Consider the following 20,689-nt stretch of genomic DNA (forward strand, 5'->3'; position numbering starts at 1 on the left):
GTGCAAAGATCAACTCTGAAGTGTATAGTGCTACCTTCCGGAAATGGAAGAAACTGCTTCAGAGTGTTCGTCGCCACAAAATAGCAAGTTCATTTCTCGTTCTCCGTGAAGACCCAAAGCCTAGCGTAAGTCTGCGCACCCGAGAACTCACAAAACTTTCATTGGACTGTTCTTCCTTACACACCCTCCAACCCGGATCTCTTACCTTCAGAGATCCATCTGTTTGGCCCAACAAAGGATTCGATGCGGATGTAGTAGTACGTGGGTGATGGGGAGGTTCTTGATGCAGTAAGACATTGGCGCAGACGTCAACCGATAGAATGACACCACCCAAGCATGCAGACCCTCCTAGCAAACTGGCGTAACGCTGCCGCTATGAACGGAAATTATGTTGAGAAATAAACTTTTATAAGCAATGAGTGGAGAATAATACGATATATAGGAGTCCTGCGCAAAACCAACTTATTTCAAGGAGGAAGCGATACTCGTAATTCTCCACAGTTTAATATTCTAAGAGATTTGCTATGCATACGTTTCAAGCGTTTTCTCTTCGTTTTCATATGGAGTTGAGGAATTCATTACAACAGGGTATCATTTTTTACATTTGAGAAAGACCCCCGCAATGCCGGACGGCACATTCTCTGAACAAGCTACTGGAGACCTCTAGAAGGTGGCTTCCTCTTTGTCAATATACCATACGTAACCATTGCAGAAATGATGTTAGAGAAGTGTTTCTTCATTTTAGGTATATGTCACACTTCTTGCATTATACTGAACTGAAGCTGGATTCTTGGTATACCAGTATGTGTAAAAAGAAATTGATAAAGTATGTGTGCGAATGCGTATCTGAGATGAATGACCTCCACTGTTTTCAGCTCTTTTGGTGCATGCCAGAGAAACCAAGTGTGAAAAATGAAATCATTACGAATAAATAAAGAGAGAGGAAATCTCAAATCAACCACTGTCCAAACCAAACAAATCGACCCACATAGAGAACAATGACCATAGCAGACACTTACGTGGTTAGACGAGCCGTTCAGTGTGTACATCCTATCGACTACAACAACTACTGCCTGTCTGAAACATCTTTACAACCGGAACAATTTGGAATCCACAGAGAGGGGGTGTTACGTGCCCTCTTGCCAGATGTAAGTGTTCAGTATGATTCCGTCATAATATTCCAAACATTGTTTGAGGTAAAAGACCGTGGTCCGGAAAAGACGCAGTCGGAAGTTGCAAGCGGAAATCATTCTCATACCTCTGACAACTGGAATATTCGTACCGGTAATGTTGTTGCTAAGTCTATATAGTAGGAAACTTTCAGAGGTGGTAGTACAGACCAAAACGAGGAAGAAACAGTAAATATGGACTCTAAAACGTACACCTTAGGAGCTAGGACATTTTATCGGTTGAAGATATGCGTTCCACAGTATCTAAGATGCTCATAGCTCTTAAGGTATGCGTTTTAGAGCCCATGTTTATATTTTTAACTAGTTTTGGTCCATACTACCACCTCTTAAAGATGCCTACCATACAGTCTTACTAACAACAGTACCAGTACGTGGATTACAATGTCGGAGACGTCAGAACGATTTTCGCTCATAACTTTCATCTCGATCGTTTCCAGACCAACGCTCCTGACTTCCAATTAATATATACACCCTTCCCCATCATCCTGAAAGCTTCTAATGTCATCAAGGAATCACCTGTGCACCTTGATCAAAATAACAAAATGACTGACGGCTAGATGTTTACTAGACAACTGCCGTAAATACAATCACATCGAGAGATTGGTCATACATCGGTGCACAGCTGGCATAGGATTTGCCATCTCTGCTGCTGATTATTAGTCAGCTACGGACGATAGTTTCAGACTGTACCATAGCTGTTAACATTTGTTCTTACATGCTTTGTTTCTCGATTCGCTATTGTTCTTTTATGAAATGTCTGAAGCTAAATCCGAAATTGATTATAAAACTGACAAGACTATTATGGTATTATCTACCGAACTCAATACCGCTCGTTAACTGGAAACCTACGAACATAGTCCGTATTGGACCGCATAGCTGCTGCTACTCGAACTATATTGCGCTTGCGCGAAGCGGTTAAATGACAACATTTAATTACTTCCATGCTCAAGGGTTAATCACTTGTTTAGCCCATCTAGGTACAGTCTGAGGGGCAGATGGTGTTAAAATAAACTGCAGATTGTATACTAAATTTTGTCCGTAGGTGATTACAAATGAGCTACCAACGACGAAATCGTCACTGCTTATACAACCGAGGAGCAAAAATCAGACGTACTAGGTACAAACTGTTCCGTTATAAAGAGAGGTATGACACGAACTCTACGAACCATCTCAGAAATCTCCCACACATGGATAGTTATACTTAACAATGATCCACATAACACGTTTCAAGAAAATGTTGGTTCCTAAGTTTGAGCACGGGGAGAAACAGACTTCTGCGATTGATTACCTCAGGGACGCTAGAAATCATCAAGCGAGAACTGACAGAAACTAATGTAGATAAACCAAAGTCTCAATACATCATGAACAGATTTTGGATCAAAATGGGTGCTCTATGTTAGTTCCCTAATAATGGATCTAAATTCGATTTCAATTATTTCGAAGACAACTAAATACTTCTAAGGCGCTGCAGTCATGGACGGTGCAGCTGGTCCCGGCGGAGGTTCGAGTCCTCTCTCGGGCATGGGTGTGTGTGTGTTTGTCCTTAGGACAATTTAGGTGAAGTAGTGTGTAAGCTTAGGGACTGATGACATTAGCAGTTAAGTCCCGTAATGTTTCACACACATTTGAACATTTTTTCAACTAAATACTGGAAGCTACAGTGTTTTCTTCGAAAACGTCGAAGCACCTTTACAAACCACCTTGAACATAAAAGTATAAGACTGAGTAAAACCATATGCATACAATAAAAATAATTTAGTGGGACTACTGTATTGAAACTCTTTTAATATAGCAATAATATGGAAAAGTTGAAGCGCCTCTTGTACGAATAACGTTAACAAGACAGTGGCCTCACCCCATCCAACTGATGGGGCAGATGTTATACTAATAAGCAAAGGAATCTGTGTACACATTTGAAGAAACCACAGTACAATGGCTTTACATTTACTTCAGATGTTATGATAGGGTTCAGTACTCAATAAGAAGCGTTATCGGTAAGACATACTTGTTTCTTACGACTTACAAACGTGGTGAACTACGAGGATGTTAACATATTCCCAGTCGAGATAATAACTGGAATTGACGTGCATTTGCAGTCCGTGTTACCTCAGCAGTAGCGCCGTAACCCTGTCTGTAAACACTAACAACCTCACAGCGCAGCTGAGAAAAAGTATTATAGAGAAAATTTATGCAAACAACAAGGTAAGACACATAGAATCTTCTGGGCACATACCTCAGAATGTAGAAGAAGATTAAAATATCCTCCCGTGTGTAATGTTTAATAGCTAACGGGAGTCCACACAAGTATGAAAATCAATAGGAAGATAAAAAATGAAATGTGCGAACGGCATCGTCGGTAGGAAGACAACTGTACCAAATTCAAGGGAAGCTGCTCAGAGCATTCTTCAGACAACCTTTTCAAGACATACTTCTGGTCGTCAATTGCTCCTGTAAGGTTGAAATATTGTCAATATGTTCACCGACGAGTTAACCATTTGGAAGACTATAGAACTGACGTTATTCATAACCACACCTCACCCATAAGGACTCATATTAAGCCACATTAAGCACTTTTAGTTGAGATACATCTCATCACTTCCTCATATCCTGCAGAAAAATAGAGGTCTTAGGAGTGTTTTAGCTCCACACTACTTTCTCCTTGATACCAGTCCATATGTCAACTATGTTTAGCCAAAATTTCACCACTCATTCCATATTCAGAAAATCGTATCACTCCCTTCCGCTATCTACTGTCTCATCGGCTGGAGTGCTCAGGATGTCCTAGTCCAGCAGCATATTTGTAAAGATAGGAAGTTGCATGAGTATTATACATCGTTAAAGTAATTCGAACATTCCTGATACTCTTTTTCACGTATAAGCCTTTCCTTTAATACAACTCTCTTAAATGTCATTAGGACTGTCACTAATCAGCCCAGCATCACCGAGACTTATGGTGTCGCCCTTACTATTCTAAGTGATTCTCTTCACATCCTCAGCCTTCTCTGTAGGGTACTATAGCTCTCTTACTCCAAAAGTATATGTAGTAAGTAGCAAGATGGTAGAAACCGATACTGATCCACATATTTCAGAGCTGTGTCTACCGCAGAAATAAAGATGCTTGCAGTACTTCACTCCCACAGGAATAATTTTTTGATCCTATATCGTATATGTATCGACTTTCGTTAAATTGTTATAACTTTTGCATCACCTCGGAACCTGTACAGAAAATTGGAATAGAGATCAACATAAACATCATTTCCTCCCTTTTTATTGCTCTTGAAAACCACGAACTGCATGTTGTACCACCACACAGCAAGACCTTCAGCTCTGGTGGTCGGATTGCCGTACACACCTGTACCTCTAATACCCAGTAGCACGTCCTCTTGCATTGGTGCATGTCTGTATTCGACGTGGCATACTATCCACAAGATCATCAAGGCACTGTTGGTCCAGATTGTCCAACTCCTCAACGGCGATTTGGCGTAGATCCCTCAGTGTGATTGATGGGTCACGTGGTCCATAAACAGCCCATTTCAGTCAATGGGGTTCATGACTGGAGAACATGCTGGCCACACTAGTAGAGCAATGTCGTTCACAAGATGTGCACGATGGGGGCGCGAACTGTCGTCCATGAAGACGAATGCCTCGCCAATATGCCACCGATATGGTCGCACTATCGGTCGGAGGATGGTATTCACGTATCGTACAACCGTTATGGCGCCTTCCATTACCACTAGCGGCGTAGGTCGGCCCCAGATAACGCCACTCCAAAAGAGTATGGAATCTCCACATCGCTGCACTCGCTGGACAGTGTTTCTAAGGAGTTCAGCCTGACCGAGTAGCCTCCAAATACGTCTCCGACGACTGTCTGGTTGAAGGCGTATACGACACTCATCGTTGAAGAGAACGTGATGCCAATCCTGAGCTGTCCATTTGGAATGTTGTAGGACCCATCTGCACTGCGCTGCATGGTTTCGTGGTTGCAAGGATGGACCTTGCCATGGACGTCGGGAATGAAGTTGCGCATCATGCAGCCTATTGCGCGCTGTTTGACTCTTAAGACGACTTCCTGTGGCTGCATTAAAAGCATTAGTCAACATTGTGGAGTTGCTGTTAGGGTTCCTTCGGGCCATAATCCGTAGGTAGCGCTCATCCACTGCGGTAGTAGCCCTTGAGCGGCCTGAGCGAAGCATGTCATCAATAGTTCCTGTCTGTCTCTATCTCTTCCATGTCAGAACAACATCGCTTTGGTTCACTACGAGACGCCTGGACACTTCCCTTGTTGAGAGCTCTTCTTGGCACAAAGTATCAATGCGGACGTGATCGAACGGCGGTATTGACCATCTAGGCATGGTTGAACTACAGACAACACTAGCCATGTACCTCCTTCTTGGTGGTATGACTAGAACTGATCGTCTGTCGGACCCCCTCCGTCTGCTCATGCATGGTTGTTTACATCTCTGGGCGGGTTTAGTGATATCTCTGAACAATCAAAGGGACTGTGTCTGTGATACAGTACCCACAGTCAACGTCTATCTTCAGGATTTCTGGGAAGTGGAGTGATGCTAAACGTTTTTTTTGATATATACCATCGATTGTGTAGAGTCTGCCTTGAGTAACGAGCTGAGGACAGGAATCGTTGTCTGCAAATATCATACGATGACGTCATTTTGTGTGATCGTTATAGGAGCCAACGACTTCAACTGGGTTGTTTCTTTGGCAAATAATGTTAGCTTCTGTCAGGCGTGGATGCGGAATCTAACGACCCTGAAAGTTACCAACTACATCTGCAACTTCACTATTCTGTTAGTTCACGAATTATTTACCGCAGGTTTTCTGTGAAGGTACGTTTCTGTGCCGGCCGTTGTGACCGAGCAGTTCTAGGTGCTTCAGTCTGGAACCGCGCGCCCGCAGCGGTCGCAGGTTCGAATCCTGCCTCTGGCATGGATGTGTGCGATGTCCTTAGGTTAATTAGATTTAAGTAGTTCTAAGTTGTATAGGACTGATGACCGCAGATGTTAAGTCCCTAGTGTTCAGAGCCATTTGAACCATTTTTAAGTTTTTGTACCTAGTTACCGACTGCTACCAACATAGTTTTTGGATGAGTCTGGAACGTGTTTAGGAAACACTAGAATTTCCTTGGCCAATCAAAGCCACCTGGTGACAAACGAACGGTAGCTTATTTTGAAGACACATTAGTTGTGGCGAGTGTGGCGTGACGTCCTATTTTGGCAGTATGATGCAGCGGTAGGCTCCATGTGACAACCAGAGCGATAAGGTGCTTTTAGGCTGTGTGTAATAAGATCATATTTGTAGTACGAGCTCGTTGATAATTCACAGAGATCATGTAGTTGATGCGAAAATAATTTTTTGGTTTCCATCGCGAAGTTTAAGGCGTATTTCAATGAAACTTTTTTGTCCTTAAAGCCTGTCTTCCGTGTGGAGTTACGGTCTTTCTGCCTGTGTGAGTGGAATGGGTTTCGATACAAGGTATGGAAAATGTCTGTCTAATGACCTAACCAAATATTTGAAATTCGAAATTCGTCACCTTGCCTATAGGGTTTGATTGTTCCCCACTGCGTTTCGTGTATGCTTTGTCCATTGGTAAAAGAAACTTTTCCGACCTGAAAGTGTACAAGCTCACGCTTGTTGTCATTGGGGTGCCCTAACGATCGGAAACCCTCTGGAAGACATAATCAGAGATTCGTATCTTTTTTTGTTCCTCATGGCGCCTTCTACAGCCGCGCACAGTGCTTGAACGTGTTTCTTATCTCGCCATTGTGGGACTGCATGCAACGCCCCGGCGGTGCCGGTACCTGCATCTGGGGGCTGCGCAGCTGCTCGCCGTCCAGCATCCACGTGACCCTGGCTGGCGGCACCGACCCCCAGGTCTCGCACTGCATGGTGTACGGCTTGCCGGCGGACAGCAGCATCTCTTGGGACGTCAGGCGGACTCCTTGCGGCTTCACTGCAAACCAAAATGAGCAAGTGTCAGTGGGAGGTCAAGCGGTGCGGCGCACCTCCTGCTTTCCGTCAGAGCCATATGGCACGAACGATACTTGCGCGATTTTGTGGCTGTAAGCTACTGGCACCATCGTGCTTGCATAGAAGTGACTCCAATTATTCACAAACCATGTCAAGTGTGGTAAAAGCCGCTCTCGGGTCAGACGTCACGTGTGCTGGACTGCTGTTGAAATTGCTCGTCAATATTTTATAAAGTTTTAGTTCTAAGTTACTTATTTTAAAGTTTATTTGTGTTAATATTTGCTGTAAAAGTAACTTATTAGTGGATTTTCATTAATCTCAGTCTTTCTTCCGGTGTTATTGACTCGAGTGGTCTGTTATTCGTGAGTGTACTTACGTCGTTCGTCTCGATCTCACCCCTCAGTAGTGTGTTTACATTTTGCCGCGTGCAGTGCGGCTGTGGCGGTTATAAAGCTAAGTACTGACGAACTTATTTTTGCACTTCTATACAATTATTAAATCTAGTAGTTTTCAGCGGTGTTTCGTGCTGTTTGTGGCGGAATAACGATTTAATAAAATTTTGGAAGCGTTCGCTCGCTGTGTTTTTCTTTTAGAGTTTCCTGTGCGTCGAAGTCGTTTAGTAAATTTGATGTTTTAATTTTCGGCTGACGATTCTTATTGTTTCTTGTGAAATATTTCGGTAAAATATTCATTCAGTGTTTTAACTTCGTTGAGTGTTCCAGTGGCCGTTTGAATTTTTCGTTTTAGCCAATAATTTTGTGAAGTTTTGTCGGTATTGGTATTAGCTATGGTGTAGTAGTATTACTACAAGTAGTTCCTTTCTTAAAGCATTTCGAGACCGCTTTGTCGATTCTATAATTATTTCTACTGGTGTAACTGAACTTTGGTAATGTAGACGTATAGTTTTTTTCAGTAACCGTAAAATTCTACTATGAGTGGGAAGTGTTGGCTCTGTCGTAGGTTTGTGAGTAGTGGGGTAAGATGTGGGATTTGTTCAAAGTATTTTCATTGGGGGGAGGTGGGGGAATGCAGTGGGAAAGTCAGTGGGTATTCTAGCGAGATCCTCTCCTGGAAATGCAGAATCTTTAGCAGAAATAAGTTGGCAGAGGAGCAGGAGTGTAAGATCTTTGCAGTTCAGGTGCAGTTACAACGCGCAAAGGAGGAACTAGATAGGTTGATGAGGGTGAATGGTGGTGGGGAATGTTAACTGGCAGTTGACAAGATGTCAGCTGGGAAGAGGAGGTATTCAGGCAGCTATACTTTGCGTATAAGCAATAGATTTGACCTACTGTCAGAGTGGAGTGGAGAGGAGCCTCATGTGGCTATAGATGTAAGGAACATGCAGAAGTCCTCAGCAGTTAGGAGGCCTAGGTCAGTTGCAAAGTCTAACAGAAGGAAGAAGGTTCTGCTGCTAGGTAGTTCGCATGTAGAGGTGTGGGCCAGCAGTTGCAGGAAGTGTTGAGGAGTGAGTGCTAGGCCACCAGCATTGTGAAGCCTAATGCAGGGTTGGCTCAAGTGACTGACTGCATAGGGGAGTTACGTAGGAATTTTACGAAGGATGATCAGGTAGTGATAGTGTGTGGAGCAGAGAACAGTCTTGATAGGGATGGGGAATATGATGTAGGTGGTGACCTGGTAAAGATAGCTACTGAAATTAATAGCACTAATTTACATTTCGTGCAACAATTTCAGCGTTATGATCGGCCTGATTTTAATGCAGCTGTTAGGCCCGTTAACAGGGGGCTGGGGAGGGCACTAATGGCAGATGGTATGGGTCTATCAGTAGATCGGGATTCACTAGGCATGACCTGCACCTCAATACGTATGGGAAGGGGAGGCTGGCAAAGCTAAAAGGTGATAGTGTAATGGGTGGTGGTGGTGGGGTCACTCATGGAAAAATTCCTGTGGTAGTTGGTGTTAGAGCTGCACTTTTTTTAGATTGAAGCCAGCTGATAGGTATACCTGCTTAAAGAAAGTCCCTCTAACTTAGGGCTCACTTTCAGAGGATGTAATGTATCCAAGTAGTGAAGAAATTAGCATGTTTCATCAAAATATAACAGGTATTAGAGATAAAGTTAGTGAACTGCTTATAGATGTTGACTCTGAAATTACTGGTATATCGGAGCACCACTTAAATCACTTGACATTTCAGAGGCTTCGTTTACCAGGATACAGATTAAATGGCTGTTTTTCAATGAGTTCCTTGCGGGGTGGGGGAGTGGCTATGAAGGTAAAAATCAGTATTGCATTTGAGTCCATAGATGTTTCATGGCACTGCACTGAACAGATATTTGAATGTTGTGCAGGGGCAGTTGAATTTAGTGAAATTAAACTTCTAACTGTTGTTGTTTGTAGGTCCCTTGGTTCTGACTTCAGAGCATTTCAGCTGAAGCTAGAGAGGATTCTTGATTCACTTTGCAGGAAGTACCAGATATTGGTTATATGTGGTGCCTTTAATATAAATTTTGCTTATGATGGTGCAAAAATAGATGTTGGTAGATCTCATAAATTCATATGATCTGATGCAGACTGTGTTTTTTCCAACTAGGGTGCAGGTTACCAGTAGCACAGCCATAGATAATATTTTCATTCATTCTGAATTACTAGATGGACATTCTGTTAGGAAACGGGTGTATGGCCTTTCAGGCTATGATGCACAAATCGTAACACTTAGAGGCTTTAGTAATCAAACAAATGTCACATACAATTACAAACTACGTAGGAGAGTTAATCCAACAGCAATAGAGAGTTTTTTAAACCTTGTCAAGGAACAAGACTGGCAGGCTGTTTATAGTACCAATAACATAGATGATAAATATAATGCTTTCCTTAACACATTTCTCACGCTCTCTGAGAGTTGCTTTCCATTAGAACGTTATAAACGGGGTACTATCAGTAAAAGGCAGCCCAGGTAGCTGACTAGTGGGATGAGGACATCAAGTAGAACTAAGCAGGAATCAAAACAAAATGTTAGTAGTCACAATCAAGCTACAGTAGCACGATTACAAAAAGTATTGTAAAGTGCTCAAAATGTTATTAGGAAGGCAAATAGTACGTCATATGCTAATAGAATAGCTAATTCAGAGGATATGGCCAGTGGTGAAGGATGTGTCTCGTCATCAGCACAAGGTCGACGGTATAAAGTCGCAATAAAAATATTTCTATTACTGATGAATCACATATATGGACAGTGGTAAACAATCATTTTCTGAGCATTGCTGGTGAATTAAATAAAAATTTAGTTTCACAGGGAATCATATGACTTTCTTGGCAAATGCCTTTCCGAGATTGATGTCCGAAATACTCATCGGTGATACAGACCATAGGGACATTGAGTCAATAATTAAACCACTGAAGATTAAGGATTCTGATGGTTATGTTGGAGTGGTTGGAAGAACATTAAAGTACTGCGCTGCACATGTTAGCCCTGTATTTTTCCTTTAGGAATGGTCAGTTTCCTGAACGATTAAATTACTCAGTAGTAAAGCCGCTTTATAAGAAGGGAGAAAGGGCTAGTGTAGATAATTTTAAACCGATTTCTATCCCATCAGTGATTGCTAAAGTTATTGAAAAGGCTATGTATGTAAGGATAATTGATCACTTTATAGTACACAATTTGCTATCAAATGTAGAGCTCGGCTTTATATGTCGTTTAACAACTGAAAACGCTAGATTCTCTTTTCTCTGTGAGGTACTGGATGGGATGAACAAAAGGTTTCGAACGCTAGGCATAATTTTCGATTTAACTAAGTTATTTGATTGTGTTGACCACAAAATATTGCTCCAGAAGTTGAACCATTACGGAATATGGGGAGTAGCTTACAATTGGTTGACATCTTACTTTAGCAACAGACAGCAAAAGGTAATTATTCACATTTTTGAGAATGTCTGTGGTGTGGGGTCTGAGTGGGGTTCGGTCAAGTGGGCAATGCTCCACGGATCAGTGTTGGCGTCACTCCCGTTCCTTATTTATATATATGATATGCCCTCTAGTATTACAGGTAACCCTAAAGTATTTCTGTTTGCTGATGACACTAGCTTGGTAGAAAGGATGTTGTGTGCAACATTGGCTCGGTTTCAAATAGTGCAGTTCATGACCTAAGTTCATGGCTTGTAGAAAATTAACGCTAAATCAAAGTAAGACTCAGTTTTTACAGTTTCTAACACACAAGTCAACAAAACCTGGCGTTTTAATTTCAGAGAATGGGCATATGATTAGTGAAACTGAACAATTCACATCTCTAGGTGTTCAGATAGATAGTAAACTGGCACAGAATGTCTACGTTCAGGACCTTGTTCTGAGACTTAATGCTGCCATTTTTACTATTGGAACGGTATCTGATGTGCGTGTTCGTTCGACACGAAAATCAGTCTACTTTGCTTATTTTCATTAGCTTACGTCGTATGGTGTTTAATTTTTGGGTAACTCTTCCCATCATCAGGGGATCACAAATTTAGCATTGGAGGGCAGCGTGGAGGGAGACCAAGAGATGAGTACACTAAGCAGATTCAGAAGGATGTAGGTTGCAGTAGGTACAGGAAGATGAAGAAGCTTGTACAGGATAGGGTAGCATGGAGAGCTGCATCAAACCAGTCTCAGGACTGAAGACAACAACAACAACAACAACAACAACAACAACTCTTCCCATTCTGAAAGGATATTTTTGACTCAGAAACGGGCGGTTCGGGCAATAAGTGGTGTATGTTCACGAGCCTCTTGTCAACGCCTGTTCATGGGTCTGGATATTTTGACATTGGCTTCTCAATATATACAGGGTGTCCCATTTACCTTGACCACCCTAAATAACTGCTTGTCTAGATGCAAATTACAAAATGATACAAGATGTTCTTTAGCCGTCAGGGGGACATCAATCAGCATGATTGTCTTTGTTGTAGCTTTGTTTTTCACAAAGATATGAATAGTGGTATGATTTTTTAAATGGCCCCTGTATTTTTCAGTCGGTGATTCATTTCTTCTCATAAAAACCTATTCAAAAACGTATCACAATGTACCATTCACTGAAACACAACATTATTAATTACATGACACAACACTGACTTTGAGCTCGGGATCACAAACCAGTTGTCACAGGTGTCAGAGGGATGCCTTTTTTAGGATAGGAAAGGGGGAAAAACGAGTTTTAAGGGAGACTGGCAGACACACTCAGTTTGAGAAAGCAGATGAACAGGAGTCAGATTTTAGCATACAGCCTCCATTTAAACAATGTTTAGCAGAAAGTAACCAGAAACTGCCAGTTCATCTTCGCCAAAGCAGCTATAATCCCATTAGTATGTAGTATCAGTTATCTTTATTACACCAGAACATTATGGGACTCAGAAATAAAGTTGATGAACTACTCATCTGTATTGATGAAATGAATTCATCTAACCAAATTGACATAATCTGCCTCTCTGAACATCAAGTGACCACTGGTACAGATATGTTGGACATTCCAGGATTTAAGCTAGCTTCCTACTTCTGCAGAGTAGATATGGATGGAGGAGGAGTTGCCACATTTATTAAGAACTGCCATACATTCAACAACATTGACATTAATAAATTCTGTTTAGAGCAGCGTCTAGAAGCATGTGCAACAGAAGTAGAGTTCAATAACACATCCTATATGATAGTAACTATTTACTGAGCACCTGCAGGAAATTATAATTTATTCATAAATCATCTAGAAGCTCTTTCGGGTTATTTAACAGGAAGAAACTAATAAATTTTGATTGCTGGTGACTTTAATACAGATTTTCCAATGCAATCTTCCAGTAAACATTTACAGCAGTTAGTAATGTTGTTTTTCAATCTAACTCACACTGCAAACTTTCCAACTAGGATCACTAAATCCTCAAGGACAGCCATTGATAACATTTTTATAGACAAATTAAAGGAACAAAATCATATCGTAAAACCTGTAATAAATGGACTATCAGATCCTGACATGCAGCTCCTTGTTTTAGATGTAAATTCTAAGCAGATTTTCAAGACTGCTAAATCTGAGTACAGGAGAGTAGTCAATCAACCAGAAATTGAGTGTTTTAGAAAACTGCTCAAAGATATTAACTGGCAAGATGTTTATAGTGCTCATGACATGAATTAAAAATATAACACAATCATGAACAATGTCAGTACCATGTTTGAAAACTGTTTTCCTCTAAAAGTTACTCAAATTAAACAGAAGTCTATAATAAAACCATGGATTACACAAGGAATAAAGATTTCCTGTAAGACAAAAAGGAAAATCTATCTGTCGACCAAGAATAGCTCCAATGCTGATGATTTAAGTAATTCAGACATCTAAACAAATTCACAACGAGAAGAAGATAGCAATGTCAGGGAACAAAACAAAAACAATATGTGATATAGTGAAAGAGGAGACTGGTAGAACCAGAAAGGAAGAGGAGCAAATAGCATTAAGGGTAGATGACACGTTAATTACCGATGGACATAGTGTGCAAATCTAGTGAAACGTCCCCTTTCAACAATTATACATGACTGTGCTTAACCTGACACACAATATTTTGTTAGCGCAACGCAATCTGACTTTCAAAAATCTCTACAAAAGAATGGCCCTGACTAACATTAAACTATACCTTTCACAAATCACTTACCTCACAAAAATCTTCGCTGCTCAAGCTACTGCAATACAGCGAGCGCCACTACTGCCAGCTAAATAAAAGATTCAAACTACTGAAGGCACTAACTACTGATAGGGATAGTTAGCAAATGAAAGATATTAATAGAGAACAGACAATGTATTTACCTTAATATCATCACAAGCCATAATATATATATCAGTTCATGACAAATTACAAATCTCCGCCATCTCTCTCCCCACATCCACCACTGCTGGCGGCTCACCTCCAACTGCGCAACGCTACGCGCTGTTCACAGCCAGCTGCCTAACACTACAATGGCAGACAACAATGCAAACTAGCCACAGACTGCACACAGCACAGCCAGTGATTTTCATATTGAGCGCTACGTAACGTTGCCAATAAGAAAACATAAACAGCCTACTTACATAGAGAAAACATAAACAGCCTACTTACATAGAGAAAACATAAACAGCCTACTTACATAGAGAAAACATAAACAGCCTACTTACATAGAGAAAACATAAACAGCCTACTTACATAGAGAAAACATAAACAGCCTACTTACATAGCCCCCATGCTCCCCACAAAAATTTTTACAAATGGTGTTGGGCACTGGCCAATACAGATTTGACAAAAATTTTTCACAATTACAGTAACAAAGATATAAAATGCACACACTTATTAATATTATGTTGGTCAAAAGATCAAAATTTCTCACAGTCCATAAAGACAGTCCACATTGTTCATCACAGTAAAAGTGCAGAGTTTTTCTCAAAGTCTGAGCAGTAAAAGAAAATGCACACAGAAGTAGTGGATTTCCATGCAGTCTTGAAGAAGTAGTGTTGTCCTTCCAACGGAAAGACAGTGCTGACTCTTGACATGCTGACAGGTAATGGGCCACAACAGAGCAAACCCACTGCAGAGTCAGTCGAAGTTTTGATGAATATTGGTAGGTAGGTCATCACAGAGCAGACCCACTGTAGTCCTGGTAGAGATTGTGGTATTGGTGGGCCACCAGAGGTGCAGACCCACTGCAGTCCTTGTAGAAATGATGGCGTTGGTAGGTCATCATAGATGCAGACCCACTGTAGTCCTTGTAGAGATAATGGTATTGGTGGGCCACCAGAGGTGCAGACCCACTGTAGTCCTGGTAGAGACGGCCAGCAGCCATCCGTTGCGACTGTGCAGGTGCACAATCACCATCGAAGATTCTTGCAGAGAATATAGCAAGTCCATAAACCACCACTTGTGCACTCAGAAAGTTTTTCTTTTAATTGTCCTTAGAACCAGCAATGCTGTTATCCAGTCCCTTGCTGAATTACCAACACACGTGCAAACACTATCAGTCCCTACTTCTCACATATTGTCCATATACTATGACCAACAGAAACGTGTGCAGTGAAATGGAACTTACAAGTTAATAATATCATGAACTGGTGACAATTACAATTTTATAACAGAAGAATACAATAACAATGGTACAAAATACATCATTAAAGAACATAACAATACAGATAACATTTGTAGTAAAACAGGCGTTACAAAAGAATAGAAATAGACATATACGTCAGTGTTACAGGAATTATGACATGAGTACATACATAAAAGATCACAATAACTTTTGAAACATCAACTTCACACATTAGCATTAACACAAAACAGAGTAAATAATGTCTAAACATCTTTACAAAGTAAATAACATATTATTAATGCCAATTATATTCGAGGATAACAGTATTCCTCATCATAGTGAATGTAGCTTAATATTAAAAGAAGAAAAAATTCTATGAAACTACACAGAGACAGGAAGAAAACAAATACTCAAGGGTACACAAACTCATAGTGGGATAACACCAATAGGAAAGGACAGGGTTCGTTTTCAGTGTAACATTTGGTACTGCAGTCCAACCCAAAACTTCATATATCTTTCCTCTTATTTCATCCTTTGTTTCCACCAAAAAAAATTTTAACTAAGCATGCTTTCTGTGTTTATATGTTCACACGTTTCTTACCTCATTTTTATTTTCCATTATCTTACCTCATCATTTATTTCCAAGAAAATCCTACCTAAACCTGTTTTCTCAATGCATTTCTTCCAATTCATCGCAACTCATTCTCTTAGAGGCTACCCCCTCTTAAGCTAACTTAAATCTACTGAGCTCAGATGCTAAACTAAGGGACGAGGCAATGCAGCAGCACAAAATAAGTAACACAAACAGCAATGACCAAAAAATTGGAAAATTGCAAAGCAAGCTACAGTAAATCTAAATTAACAGATAAAATGCAAAATTACAACTAATATGAGCCAATGAGCAGCAACAAAAAAAAAATCAGTTGTAAAACTGGCTTAACAGAGTAATGTAATGTGAAATTTAGTAGCACTATGCCTGGCAAACAGCAACAGCAAATGCAATAACTTATATCTAAACATGACATAGCTCAAGCAGAAAAAATATTACAGTAAAAACAACAATGCAGATAAGGGAAATGTATAATCACATCTTAATGTCTAAGTAATTAAAGTGGTGCACCACAACAACTGATTGTAAAAAGAAATATTACCATGTACTTGAAAAGAAAATTATGTGTTACTGTTACTAGTTCCTTCTTATTGTTCTTTCCTTTCCAAGTGCTCCTTTTTTAAAGAATGTGGATCATAAAATAATTATTTAATAGATCTGTTGACAGAAAGTGTTCACATTAGCAAATGCAATTTATTTTATAAAAGCAATGCTGCAACGCAGCTGGAAGCCAGATATCAAGTGAAATAAGCAATTACGCAAACCAAAGCATAAAAACATCATTCAATAGTCATGTGGCATTTCGTAAGTCAGTAGCTCTCAACTCTCATAGAAAGACACTTGTCATAATCAGGTGTGCAGATGTACGAATATTTCCCATCAATTCATAAGCATTTCAGCAATTAGCACAAAGTGCGAGTAATCATATGTTTTCAAGTAACGAGGGTGTCGCATTAGCGATGAAAGGCACACCCTAATGGCTTGTTCTCCAGGTGTTTTCCTGTGCTCTGAAAGGCACGCGCTAATGGCTTTTTCTCCAGGCGTCTGACACAGCTGGGTGCCCACGACGCATTATGTGTAGGTGGTCCGTTAACTTTCTTACGGAAATATTTACGACAGCAGTTTCCGCTACAGAGACAGTCGCATATAAAAATATTTCACAGGTCAAGAATTTGCGTTACAAATCTGTAGAAACACAATGCTATTGATATAACAGTGTCCAAAAAAAATTTTCGTCTGCATTGTAATACATTCACGAATATACACACACATTCATAACTCTTAAAGTACGTTTCTTGGTTTCCAACATACTTTTCATAAATCAGAGTCCCTAAACACTACTCATTATTCCTTACCTCATTATACATATACATATTCGTCGACACTTCTTCAATATTTCATCATGAGAAATACGTAGCATAATAAACATTCCTCAACAACATAATACACATCGTCGTCGTAATAATAACATCATAACACCTCAGTCAAATCTCAAAATCGTCGTAACTTCCTCCAATAATTTCTAAGCCTAAAAAAATTCTCTGCTCATGTCAAAAGTGTCAGCTGCCTCAAACGTACTTTAAAAATCATGATCTCATACCAAATACATCATTCCAAGCTCTCATAGTATCACAATGATTCCGAAAAAATATGAACAGTTTACAAAGTACAGACAAAATACAGTTTCATAAGTGTGAAGTTATCCAACTGTGTAATTGCGTAAACATGTGTCACTGATGTAGTAAAAAACATGTTTATCTCTCAGTTAAATGATCAGATAGCTGTGTAATTTGTGTGTTAGAGAAATATGGTACCGATGAGTAAAGTTGTATAAGCAAATACCATATTAGCTAGGGCTCCTTGTGCTTGCCAAACACATGGTACACAAAGTAAGCGTGTACCCCCCTGAGGATTAATGTAATTATACCCTCAGGTGTTACAGATTACAGCAATGGAATGAAATGTATCACGGAAAACTTTCTTTGTAATTCAAAAATCTTTAAAAATAAATGTTTTAAGTATAAAATTGATCACTCAAATGCGTGTCCTGTAGCGCTAAATGCGCGTCTTGCTGTAAGATAATTCTGTGGAACTGTCGTAGTTATCGTCCTCTGTAAGCAAAGTTCTGCTAAAGTCAATGTACTTACCTCATGATAAACAAAAGTAAAATGCTTTGTGTATAGATGTCTTAGTTATTACGCTTATTGCCGTGATGAGGAAAGTACTGTGCTGTAACGTATTATCGTGCTACGGAAAAGGCAGTCTCATTGTAGCTATACCACAAAAGTTATTACTAAAACATGTTTTACTTTCCAGAAGAATTCAGAGAAACTGTGCAGATATAAAACAGAAACACTGCAAAAGCAACATTGTAAATTGTCAATCGTTAGTAGCGTCGTGATAAAATCGTGTAGCTGTCACATAAACTAACCACTGTGTCGTCTGGTATCTCACAGAAAGTACATTAAACCCAGAATGTATTTTCAAGTAAACCAAAATGTTGCATTAAAATCTCATTAGCAGTACCAGTATGTGTCCTAAGTATGTAAGCCTGATAGTCGTTACGTAATCGTGCAACTAACAAGCAAGAATGTACAAATACAACACTGTGTCGTCTGTTCGCAATAACAACGCATTCGTAATTTCTGTTTAAATAAGTTCTCTTGGTTCTTGGCTGGATATTTAACTTCAAAGATTGTTGCATGGTAACAGTTTCTAAAGCATACTAGTGACGTGAAGTGAAACGTTTTATGGCAAAGACAAAGTTAAAAAACAGATTATCTTTCAATAAACGGTTTTGCATTTGAAATGTGGTACAATCTTTTACTCTTCATAGTACTTAGAGTTTCAACATCAACCCAGTTATCGTGCGGTATACGTCGTATACGTCGGTAAAGAATACTGGAATTTTTCTCAAGGTTAGCGTCTATGTAATTTTTTTCTGAGCCAGCCGGCGCAGGTGGCTGCCTGCGGGGCGAGTCATTGTCTGCCTCTTTGTTGGCGCGCGTCGTTATTGGGATTAGGAGACCTAACTTCTACAAATTCACCTTGCCGAGAAGGCTCAGCTCTGTTTGAATCCCGCCAGTTCTGATGCAATTCAGGTCTGTCGTTACGATCATATCGTCTGTCGTCATGTCGGTAGTTCCTGTAGTTTCTTTCTTGTCGGTTAAGTGGTGGAGAATTTCTCCCTGAATCGTAACTGCGCGCTGGACCGTTGCGTCTAAAGTTATTCTGTCTCCCGTAATAATAATTATTTTGGTTCCCATATTGTCTGTTTCTCTGATTGTCTCTGTAATAGTCATTACCGAGGAGAGGTGATCTTTCCCTGTAATTATTACTACTCTGCCAACGGTTGTCATACGGGTGGTGTCTGTTTTGGTCACGATTTACGTTATAAGAATGGCCTTGTCGTGTATTATTTCTGTCATCGCGGAATTGTGACAGATGTGACCTGTAATTGTTGTGCTCCTGTTCCCGCGTTCCCCGATTGTCAGTGTCAATTTCCAGTTCTTGTAAAAGTCCCTGAAAAGCCTCAATGTCTTCTTTGCAACGTCCTGCTAAAATAATATGTCGTAAATGTTCAGGTAATTTGATTAAGCAAATGCGGATGAGTCCTGAGGGGCTGTATGGGTTTGACAGGTACTGATTCTTGTGCAACATGTCTTCAAAATATTTCACAAGACTGGAGAATTCAGATTGTTCGAAATGTTTCATCATTATGATGCCATGTTTTACTCGGTCTTGTGTGGCTTGAGACCAATATGCTGAGAGGAAGGCATGGTAAAATTCTCCTTCACTGTGGCAATCGTGAATGACCGATCGCATTCTTACACCTGGTTCATTCTCTAAATAGCCACACATGAATTCGAATCTGTGTTCTAACGACCAGTTGGGAGGAAAACAATGAGAGAATTGATGGAGCCATGCTTGTGGATGAATGTCGTTGCCAGAATTCTTAAATGTTTTGAATTTACGTGTAGTAATGAACAGCTTATAGTCAAAATCATCATGTCGGCAAGTCGCATGTCGGTCATTGTTACGTCGTTTCGGCGGTTCCATCTCAAAATTCGGCGTACCTTGCCAACTTCTTTCACAATTTCCGAAGTGCCCTGTGTTGTTATTTTGTGTCTGTTCCGTATTTCTATGTCCCTCTTCCCGTATTGGGGCGCGAGTGTCCTCTGAAACACGTAATTCTTGTACTACTTGTGCCAACTGATCTTGCACTTCCCGGATTTCTCTTTTGTACTGTGTATTGATTTGATTTTGATTTTGTTTGAATTTTCTAATTTGTTCATACTCTTCAGTGTCCGTGAAGGCTACAGGTGTTGTGTCATTCAGATCATCATCTACCTTTGTAGATAAATTAGTGAACTGATCCGAAAGTTCGGCTACTTTCTCCGATAGTGTACTTATTTCCTCAGTGTGTTTTTCTGAACCAAGTTTCAGAGTATCAACTGTGTCCTTTAAGTTTTCCTGAGTTTTTGCAAGTTGCGTAACCGAATTGGTAGATGCAACTGAGTCAAATTTAGCTTGCAAGGTCTCATGATTTTCATGAACAATAATTTGCAGTTCTTTTATGGCTGCTTCGTGATTCTGTAATGCATTTTCATGCCGCGAAAAAATAGGTTGAAAATGCTCACAAATTTGAGTTTTTACGTCATTACAGACTTTTTGACATTTCGATTCAATGTTATGTAACTCAGTAGTTAAATCTTCACGCGTTTGTTCAAGAGTTTGTTCCAATGAGTCTAACTTTTGAAGCTGTTGTTGTGTTTGTCTCTGATTTTGTTCCAGTGTGTCTAACTTTTAAAGCTTTTGTCCCATTTGTTGCATTAATTGTAATAACAATGCACTGGTGTCTGAAACATGTTCCTCAGTGCTTTTCGGCAG

At 40.2% G+C, this 20,689-nt stretch overlaps 1 protein-coding gene across 1 annotated transcript in view; it reads right to left on the reverse strand.

Moving 5' to 3' along the window:
- Positions 1–20,689, reverse strand: part of LOC124613517 (hemicentin-2-like) — a 1,448,717-nt gene that overhangs the window by 549,747 nt on the left and 878,281 nt on the right. Inside the window, exon 6 of the mRNA XM_047142227.1 lies at positions 7,007–7,158. Coding sequence (XP_046998183.1) covers positions 7,007–7,158 — 152 coding nt within the window. The remainder of the gene's footprint in view (positions 1–7,006; positions 7,159–20,689) is intronic.

This window comes from Schistocerca americana, chromosome 4, assembly GCF_021461395.2.
Source record: "Schistocerca americana isolate TAMUIC-IGC-003095 chromosome 4, iqSchAmer2.1, whole genome shotgun sequence".
In the NCBI taxonomy this organism is placed as follows: Eukaryota; Metazoa; Arthropoda; class Insecta; order Orthoptera; family Acrididae; genus Schistocerca; species Schistocerca americana.